Source organism: Emys orbicularis, chromosome 15 (assembly GCF_028017835.1).
Source record: "Emys orbicularis isolate rEmyOrb1 chromosome 15, rEmyOrb1.hap1, whole genome shotgun sequence".
Taxonomy (NCBI): Eukaryota; Metazoa; Chordata; order Testudines; family Emydidae; genus Emys; species Emys orbicularis.
In genome coordinates, this window is record NC_088697.1 from 1,288,641 (window position 1) to 1,298,581 (window position 9,941).

Here is a 9,941-nt window from a genome sequence, read left to right on the forward strand (position 1 = left end):
CCACCAGCCCCCACTCCCCTCCCAGAGCCGTGGAGAGAACCCAGGAGTCCTGGCTCCCACCCACCCTGCTCTAACCCACCAGCCTCCTCTCCTGATGAGCCAGGACTCCTGGGTTCTCACCTGGCCTTGTTCCCGCAGTCCATGAGGTCGGCGATGTCGGCGAAGGAGGTGACGGCCAGCTTGGACAGGTCCTCCACGTAGGGGCCCATGATGGGGTGCTCCCGCACCCGCAGGTGCCCCCGGCTCTTGGGGTTCAGCAGGTCCCGCACCCGCTCGCAGTAGATCTCCATGTAGCTCACCTGGGGGGGGCGGCCATGAGGGCAAAGCTGGCCGGGGGGGGCGAGCCCTGTGGGGCCAGGGGAGTAGTGGGGGGGGTCAGGGAGGAAGGGAGGGGCTGAAGGTCACGGTCAGAGTTGGAGGAGAGACTGGGGAGATCTGAGGGGAGGGGTTGGGGCAGAGTCGTGCTGGGAAGGTCGGGGGGCAGGGAGGGGCTGGGGGTCAGAGTTGGGGGAGCGCTGAGGGGTCCGAGGGGGGGTCAGGGCAGGCGACTCACCTCCACGGAGTAGGACAGGTCGGGGGAGCGGCTCTCGGTGACCCGGGGCGAACAAATCCTCACAGAGCTGGAGTGAGACACAAGGACACCAGCATGGAAACATGGGCACGGTGCCCCCCCGGGGTCCACCGCTGAGCCCCCCCCAGCCACGCCCCCCCCCCCAGCCCCCACCTGCGGGATGATGCCCTGCTGCCCCGGCTCCTGCCGGCCCATCATGGTGTAGGACTTGCCGGCGCCGGTCTGGCCGTAGGCGAAGATACAGACATTGTAGCCCTCGAAGGCGTGAAGCAGCATCTCCTCCCCAATGTCCTTGTACACCTGCCGCTGGGAGGCGAAGGCGGAGTCCTCCTCCTGGGGGGGCACAGTCATGGGGGGGCCCCTCAATCCCCCTGCGCTAACCCACCAGCCCCCACTCCCCTCCCAGAGCCGGGGAGAGAACCCAGGAGTCCTGGCTCCCAGCCCTCCCTCCCCTCCCAGAGCCGGGGAGAGAACCCAGGAGTCCTGGCTCCCAGCCCCCACTCCCCTCCCAGAGCCGGGGAGAGAACCCAGGAGTCCTGGCTCCCAGCCCCCCCTGCTCTAACCCACCAGCCCCCACTTCCCTCCCAGAGCCGGGGAGAGAACCCAGGAGTCCTGGCTCCCAGCCCCCCCTGCTCTAACCCACCAGCCCCCACTCCCCTCCCAGAGCCGGGGAGAGAACCCAGGAGTCCTGGCTCCCAGCCCCCCCTGCTCTAACCCACCAGCCCCCACTTCCCTCCCAGAGCCGGGGAGAGAACCCAGGAGTCCTGGCTCCCAGCCCCCCCTGCTCTAACCCACCAGCCCCCACTCCCCTCCCAGAGCCGGGGAGAGAACCCAGGAGTCCTGGCTCCCAGCCCTCCCTCCCCTCCCAGAGCCGGGGAGAGAACCCAGGAGTCCTGGCTCCCAGCCCCCACTCCCCTCCCAGAGCCGGGGAGAGAACCCAGGAGTCCTGGCTCCCAGCCCCCCCTGCTCTAACCCACCAGCCCCCACTTCCCTCCCAGAGCCGGGGAGAGAACCCAGGAGTCCTGGCTCCCAGCCCCCCCTGCTCTAACCCACCAGCCCCCACTCCCCTCCCAGAGCCGGGGAGAGAACCCAGGAGTCCTGGCTCCCAGCCCCCCCTGCTCTAACCCACCAGCCCCCACTCCCCTCCCAGAGCCGGGGAGAGAACCCAGGAGTCCTGGCTCCCAGCCCCCCCCCAGTCTAACCCACCAGACCCCACTCCCCTCCCAGAGCCAGGGAGAGAACCCAGGAGTCCTGGCTCCCAACTCCCCCTGCTCTAACCCACCAGCCCCCACTCCCTTCCCAGAGCTGGGGAGAGAACCCAGGAGTCCTGGCTCCCAGCCCCCCCAGCTCTGACCCACCAGCCCCCACTCCCCTCCCAGAGCCGGGGAGAGAACCCAGGTGTCCGGGCTCCCAGCCCCCCGGCTCTCAGAGCACTCACCGAGGTGTGGGACCAGTAGGAATAATCGAAGGTGAAGTTTTTGGGAGCATCTTTTGTCAGCTTGGGATTGGTGATACCTGTGGGGAGACAGAGCACGGGGTGAGCAAGCAGGTCGGGGCCCACATCCGGCCAGCACCCCCCAGGGCCCTGCCGCCCCCCGCCGAGATCGGGAACCTGCCTCGTGCCGGGCGCGTCGCAGACTCGGGGCAAGACGCAGCTTCTGCTCTGAAGAGATGAGACCGTAAAGAAACATTCCCACTTTTCCACTGGGAGCCAGGATGCCTGGGGTCTCTCCCGGCTCTGGGAGGGGAGTGGGGGGCTGGTGGTTAGAGCAGGGGGGGCTGGGAGCCAGGACTCCTGGGTTCTCTCCCCGGCTCTGGGAGGGCAGCGGGGTCTGGTGGGTTAGAGCAGGTGGGACTGGGAGCCAGGACTCCTGGGTTCTCTCCCTGGCTCTGGGAGGGGAGTGGGGGCTGGTGGGTTAGAGCAGGTGGGACTGGGAGCCAGGACTCCTGGGTTCTCTCCCCGGCTCTGGGAGGGGAGTGGGGGCTGGTGGTTAGAGCAGGGGGGGCCGGGAGCCAGGACTCCTGGGTTCTCTCCCCGGCTCTGGGAGGGGAGTGGGGGCTGGTGGTTAGAGCAGGGGGGGCCGGGAGCCAGGACTCCTGGGTTCTCTCCCCGGCTCTGGGAGGGGAGTGGGGGCTGGTGGTTAGAGCAGGGGGGGCCGGGAGCCAGGACTCCTGGGTTCTCTCCCCGGCTCTGGGAGGGGAGTGGGGGCTGGTGGTTAGAGCAGGGGGGGCCGGGAGCCAGGACTCCTGGGTTCTCTCCCCGGCTCTGGGAGGGGAGTGGGGGCTGGTGGTTAGAGCAGGGGGGGCCGGGAGCCAGGACTCCTGGGGTCTCTCCCCGGCTCTGGGAGGGGAGTGGGGGCTGGTGGTTAGAGCAGGGGGGGCCGGGAGCCAGGACTCCTGGGGTCTCTCCCCGGCTCTGGGAGGGGAGTGGGGGCTGGTGGGTTAGAGCAGGGGGGACTGGGAGCCAGGACTCCTGGGGTCTCTCCCCGGCTCTGGGAGGGGAGTGGGGGCTGGTGGGTTAGAGCAGGTGGGACTGGGAGCCAGGACTCCTGGGTTCTCTCCCCGGCTCTGGGAGGGGAGTGGCGGCTGGTGGTTAGAGCAGGGGGGGCTGGGAGCCAGGACGCCTGGGTTCTCTCCCCGGCTCTGGGAGGGGAGTGGGGGCTGGTGGGTTAGAGCAGGGGGGGCTGGGAGCCAGGACTCCTGGGTTCTCTCCCCGGCTCTGGGAGGGGAGTGGGGGCTGGTGGGTTAGAGCAGGGGGGGCTGGGAGCCAGGACTCCTGGGTTCTCTCCCCGGCTCTGGGAGGGCAGCGAGCTCTAGGCCAAACCCAGACAGAGTCTGAGCAGCGAACAGGGAGCAGGGCGCAGACCCTGGCATCCCCCTTTTAAGCCGTCTGGGCCCCGGCTCTGACGTGGGGCCAGCTCTTGCCAGTACACGGCTGCCTTTAAAAGGCCTCCCAGCTCCCCGGGCCGGCTGAGTGACGGCTTGGCAGCTCCCGGGACCATAACAAGTTGAGGACGTTCCGGCTATATTTAGCCGGCATGCAGTCCCACTGCAGCTGATCCTGCTGGATGCCAGCCCAGGGAAGGGTGCTCCGAGGTTGCTCCCCCAGCCTCAGTGCTACAGGGCTCCAGCTCCTGGAGTCCCACCACACCCGCGGGGTCCTGTCTTTTTCAATGAAGGGTTTTCTAAGCCCTCGTGGTTGTGAGGAAAAGCGCCAAAATGGGACCTGACGCGTGCCTGAGTCTGCCGAGAGCCTGAGCCCATTGCTCGGCAAGGAAGGAGTGCAACCCACACAGCGACGTTGCCTGAGTCTGCCGAGAGCCTGAGCCCATTACTGCGAGGGAGTGAGAGAGTGGGGTCTGGTGGCTTAGAGCAGGGGGGGCTGGGAGCCAGGACTCCTGGATGTCTCCAAGGCAGCATGGCCTGTAGGGGTCTCTGACACACAGACACCCCACCGCCACATCACACAACCGGGGACATGCCCCGCTCGGAGATCCCCCCACGCCCGCTCCGAGAGCACACGCCCTGCGCTCCACAGTCAGCCTGGTAGAAGCACTCTCCCTTCTGCACCCTTTCCACCTTCCCTGTTACCAGCTCTTTTCATTCCCATCCTTGCGCTAGGGGATTGGTAAAACCCCAGCTGCCGGAGTCATGGTAATTACAGGGCGGTCTCTGCTTCCCTTTTAGCAAAGAGATCGCGAGTCTCTTGTTCTCACGGGGGCAGAGCAAAGCTCGTAAGTGTCACCCTCCTACAGGCTCAGGACCGAAAGGGAAATTTAAAAAAATCCCCCCCATTAATTAGTTTTTAGGGTCTGGATTCTTCAGCCGGTCTAATGAGAGGGGCCTTTCCGGACTTCACCCTTAAACCTTTCGCTCTGCCACGGACCCTGCACCTCCGGGCCTCAGTTTCCCTCCCCGACGTAGCATGGGGAGAAGTGAGAGCGTCTGAGGCCAGAAGGAACCAGCGCAGTCTGACCTCCTGTACGGCCCACGGGGGCCAGAGAACCTCACCCGGGGGGTTGGGCAGGAAACCCGGCACTCCTGCCCGAGCTAGAGAGAGGCTTTTAGAAAGAAGAGCCCGACCACTCCCTCCCCAGTGGGGTCCCTCGGTGTTACCCGAGGGCGGAGAGCTGTTGTATTTGGTACCCCGACCCCGCTGGTTTTCCATTTCGCCTTTTTAAGGACTGGGAATTATTTGGGGTTGGGAGAGGCCACTTCCTTCCGGCAGGCCCCTCAGACAAGACCGAAACTCTAATTCGCCTGGGACTTAATTTCGGGGGAGCTCTGGGGGCAGACTACCCGATCCTGCGGCTCAAGAACCGAGGCTAGCTGGTGGAGAGGGCGGAGCAGGAAGCGAACGTTCACGCTGCTTGCGACAGATCCCACCAAATAACTTACACTGCAAAAAAACAAACAAACAAACAAAAAACCCCCCAAAAACAAAAAAACCACCCCACAACCCCAGCATATCTCCAAGCGCTCAACACTTGCTCGCACACGGGGAATTTATAAGACTACGCAGCAGCGCCACCTTGTGGCTGATTTATGTTCCTTGGGGGTGGCGCTGTCGGCTTCGCTCTCTCCTACCAGCGTGGCCGGGGCTGTACGAACGCCCCGCGTGACAGAGACGCTGGCGGCAGGCAGGCAGGGGGTTACGCTGCCCGGTACAAGGATTTAAACACTAACCCGGCTCCAATCCACTCCCCCCTCGGCACAAGGGGCGGGGATCCGGTGCCCACTGCACTCTGGGTTTTCGTTCCCGGCTTCCCAGGGCCCACAGCAAGTCGGGCAGGTGGGAGCAGCCCGGGGGCTGCTCTAACACACGCCCGAGTTCGGCGGGGGCGCAGAAGGCAGGTGCGGTCATGCCGCCGGCTCAGGAACGGAGTAGTGGGAGCCAGGGCCGGTATAACCGGAGAGACAGCCGCTTGCGACGCCAGGGTCAGGGCGTGCCGAGTCCCTTCCAGGGAATTCGGGGCAGGTCCACGTTCCCGGGCAGGAGAGAAGCAGAACACAGATACCAAACCGTTCCCAGGTCTCTGCCAATCTGACCCAGGGACAAGTCCGTCCCCGCCCCGAACGTTAGACCCACCTGCCTGGCACCCCAAATCACTGGCCCAGGCCTGCTACTTCAGAGGAAGGAGAAGAAAGCCTAGGGACGTCCGGGCGATTGGCGTGGAGGGTGGAGAGAGAATCTCCTTTCCTGACTTCTGCAGCCCAGGAGAATGATCCCCAAGCCCCAAGTTGTGGCAGTGCTGTTTGGGGAAACTGAGGCAGACAGACCCTATTTTAGCCAAGCCCTGCCAAGCATGGAATCCAGCGATGCGCCCGAAAAGCCAGCCCTGCCGGCCTCCGACCCGATCCTGCCCCACCCTCCCAGGGGTACTTACAGGTGGTTTTCCCTTGCATCTGGATGACGCATTTCGCGTCCCGGCTGATTTCCCGGGAGCTGAAAGGCCGAACCCTTACGGCCACTTTGACGGAGGCGCCGGACATGGCGGCTCGCCCGGGACCCTCAGCGCTCGCCGCCGGAGATCATGGGGCTGTCCTGCGAGAGAGAGGAAGAGATGCAAACCGTTACCACGGAGCCGCCAACCAAACGCACCCCCCGGTCCCCGCCACAAAGCGGTGACCAGTAAAGTCACGAGGCCGCCGGCTCTCCCCACGCTGGGGCTGGGAGGGCGCCCTGGGGCAAGCTGGTGAGCTTGATGACCACGCACGAGCGACCTTCCCCGCCCCATGCCTCAGTTTCCCCACCTGTACCCCACAACGCTTTGAGGTCTGCCGATAAAAGTGCCCGAGGGATTCTCATCGCGGGGGAGGGCAGGGGGAGCCAGAACGAAGGGGACTTGCTAACGCCCGGAGGAGAGGACGCCGGGTCCTAGCAGGGAGCTGGGCAGGGCTTGTTTGTACAGAGTTCGAACCAGGCCTTAAGTTCATGCAGGACCCACCCTGTTGCTAGCAGTCAACCTGCTAGGAAGGGGAAGCTCCCCCCCATCCCACCCCCCACCCCCAAAAAAATGCAGAGCCAGGCCAGGCCTGCCTCTGGCAGCGGCTGGAGACGGTGGGAGGAGGGTTTCAACGCAGCAGGGCCCAAGCGCTAGACAATGGAGCTGTGTCCGCGGCCACAGGAAACCCGGCACCATAAGGGCCCAGCGTAAAGAGAAGAGAGACTCAAAGGAGAGCGTGTTCCCGCTGACATGTCCCACCGCACCCAGTTCCTGCGGTACCCCCCTTTTCCAACCCACAGCTGGGGAGAGAGCCCAGGAGTCCTGGCTCCCAGCCCCCCTGCTCTAAACCACCAGTCCCCACTCCCCTTCCAGAGCTGGGGAGAGAACCCAGGAGTCCTGGCTCCCAGCCCCGCCTGCTGTAACCCACCAGCCCCCACTCCCCTCCCAGAGCTGGGGAGAGAACCCAGGAGTCCTGGCTACCAGCCCCCCCTGCTCTAAGCCACCAGCCCCCACTCCCCTCCCAGAGCCGGGGAGAGAACCCAGGAGTCCTGGCTACCAGCCCCCCTGCTCTAACCCACCAGCCTCCCCTCCCAGCTTTTAAGACTCCTGAGGTTCCCAAGATCACCCCCAAAGGCTGAAGGTGGCCAGCGTGTCAGCAGGGGGTGCTGTAGCAAGGAAGGTAAATCACTGATGACCCCCTGGTCTGTGAAGGACCCCAGGGCCGAGTGGATTCCCTTATGGAAATCCTACAGCCTACCCCAAGCGAAGCTACGAGAGGAAAAGGCAGGTGCGTGTCCTGCCTTCACATGGGGACTGGAAACATCTGGCTCCTAATCCCACGGCTAACACCAATTCCACCCGCCCTCCGCTGCAGCCTTCCTTCAAGTTCCCCAGGAGGCGACGCACAAGGCATTTCACCAACGTTGGCGTGAGGCGAAACAACGGGTCACTGCCCCGTGAGATGCGCAGCGCGGGCGGGAAATCAGCCCATCGGCTCGGAACACAAGCATCGTTTTTAAACACGGCGACAGGGTCCCCACGCGGACGGAAGACTCATGGGCCTGGAGTCACCCAATGCTGCCTCCGGCCACCTGTCGTACTGTCCTCTTCGCAAACTCCGCCCTCAAACCTTTCGCCTCAGTGGATCCTGTCCCTCCCTTGGGTTCCCCTTTGGCACCCCACAGAATTAACGAGGGTTCAGAGAACCGTTAGGGGCCCGGACAAACTCTATGAGGAGAGATTGGGGTCACGCACCTTAGGGAGGAGACAGGATAACAGGCTATAAAATCCCGACTGAGATGGAAAAGGCAGACCGGTTCTCCCCGTCTCTTAACACAAGAGGCAAGGGGCTGTCCGCCGGAATTGAAAAGGTAACAACTTCAGGACTGTGACCAAAGGAAATGCTTCCCCCCCCCCCCCGACAACACACCGTTTGCCTGTGGGACTCACTGCCTCAGGATACCGCTGAGGCAGAGAACGTAGCCAGAATCAAACAGAGGATTGGAGGTTTATCTGGAATTGCCCGAGTTGTGACGGTTAATGCGGAGAGGATTAGACCTCGGGCTTCAGGTCTGGAGCTGCTCCCTAACCGTTTGAGATTAGAACGAGACCTATGGGGGAACGGGGCACGGTTACCGCGGCGTTCTTACACTTTGCTCTCTGAAGCATTGGGTATTACAGACACGACGCTGGATGGATGGACCCGGGGTGCTGCCTAGCTGGATCTCAGCGACTCCCAGAAGCCTCACGGTCGTCATGCTTTTCCTCGGATTTTTTTTTATTTAAAATCGGATTTTTTTTATCAAATGCTTTTTGAGGGGAAAAAAAACCCTATCTGAAGATAGTTTTAATTAAGATACATGATAGCTCAAAGATATCTCATCATGGAATAGGGATTATAAATTCTAATTCTAGAGTATGAGACAATATATTCATGTAACGTTTAAGAAAAGTTTTGTAAATGAGTTTGAATAGTTCATGGATTAGGGACCCAATCTTATGGGGTTCCAGGGGCTTCTGTATAGATGATTTAGGTTAATCTTTCTATCTGCCCACTGGGACTCAGTGCTCAGTCTAGAAGATACCATCAGAGATGCTTAGTTTTGCAGTTCTCCAACTGTGGATTTGTGTCTCCAGAGGTAACATGCTTGTTAACAGCAAAAATGTTTTTAAGTAAATAATTAATATATAGAGGGGAGAAATAACAGACCTCAACTCTAGTGTCCCTGTGCAAATGTGTGTACACAGACTCAATCCCTCTCTCTAAAAGTGCAAAGTTTCAAAAGTTCAATGAATAGAAGATTGTGGGGGCGGAATAGATCTGGACAAGGAGAAGTCGTTGCAGATAAATGTGAGAAGCGAGGGACATGTGCTTTTTTGTTAAAATATTACATGTTTGCTGTTGAAGAAAAAAACAGAATACTTAACGTTGTTGTTTTAGTTAAATAAAACAATTGAAATGTCTGTCTGGTGATGTTCTCCTCCTAATACAGCCTGGCAAGAAAATCCTCCAAATACTAATGATTAACCTGTTGAATTGGAGATAGTTCACCTCCCAGTGACTTCATAAATATCTGCTTCAATTACCTTTGGTAAATGAAATGAGCAATCATTCATTTTCTGATATAGCTGTAAAACTCATCTGAGAAGTTTTCAAAATAAATCACCGTTTAAAAATGTAGAGTGGGTACCTTCTACAAATGAACCTACATCTATCTCGGAGTTGTGAAGAATATGTATTAAGGTGATCACAACCAACCAGAATGCACTTTTACGTAGCAATCCATGCGTAAATCCAGTCTTCCTCACTAGTGATTTAAATCAGGATTTAAATGAATTTAACTTGTCTTGTGCTAATCCGCTGGCCTCTCGCTCGGTCATCACCTGCTCCGCATAGGGACGCTTCAAAAAGCACCTTGTGGGATACTACAGACAAGAAATCACGAGCCCAGATGCCTAAGGGATGGGCAGCAAATAATAATGATATACGCAGAGCTGGTGGCCCGGCGTATTACTAAGATTACTCAACACTTCCCAGGAGAAGATCCTGTTTTCAGTCGATTAACATTTGGCAAAGCGAGCGTCGTCTTCCCATATGCCAGGAGTCCGCTTTAGGCTGCGTTTTGCCGGGAAATTTCAGCCAAACCCGATTCAGCCGTTTCTGAGAACGAAGCTAGTTAAGTTCTGACAATTTTTCTTCCGAACAGCTCTCGCGGCCCTCCTGCTTTGGAGAAGGGACCTCGAATGTAGCAGGGAGGGCGGCCTTTGTCTCAGGACGTCCCTTTTTCATCCCTGTAAAAATCCACTCCAAGTGGGGCAAGCTATAAGCCTTTGCATGGTACAGACTGCCTCCATCCCTCCCTCACTCTGCCCCGGTAGCATTTTTCAGACATGACCTCAGGGGTCCTGGTTAAAGGGCCAGC

The 9,941-nt window shown here is 60.1% G+C and overlaps 1 protein-coding gene across 1 annotated transcript; it reads right to left on the minus strand.

Moving 5' to 3' along the window:
• Positions 1 to 116: 116 nt before the first annotated feature.
• Positions 117 to 6,064, minus strand: KIF1C (kinesin family member 1C). Its single transcript, XM_065417352.1, is given in 6 exon segments — positions 117 to 299; positions 554 to 598; positions 600 to 620; positions 725 to 904; positions 2,010 to 2,086; positions 5,959 to 6,064. Coding segments are annotated over 6 exon segments (612 nt in total).
• Between the last annotated feature and the right edge of the window lie 3,877 nt (positions 6,065 to 9,941).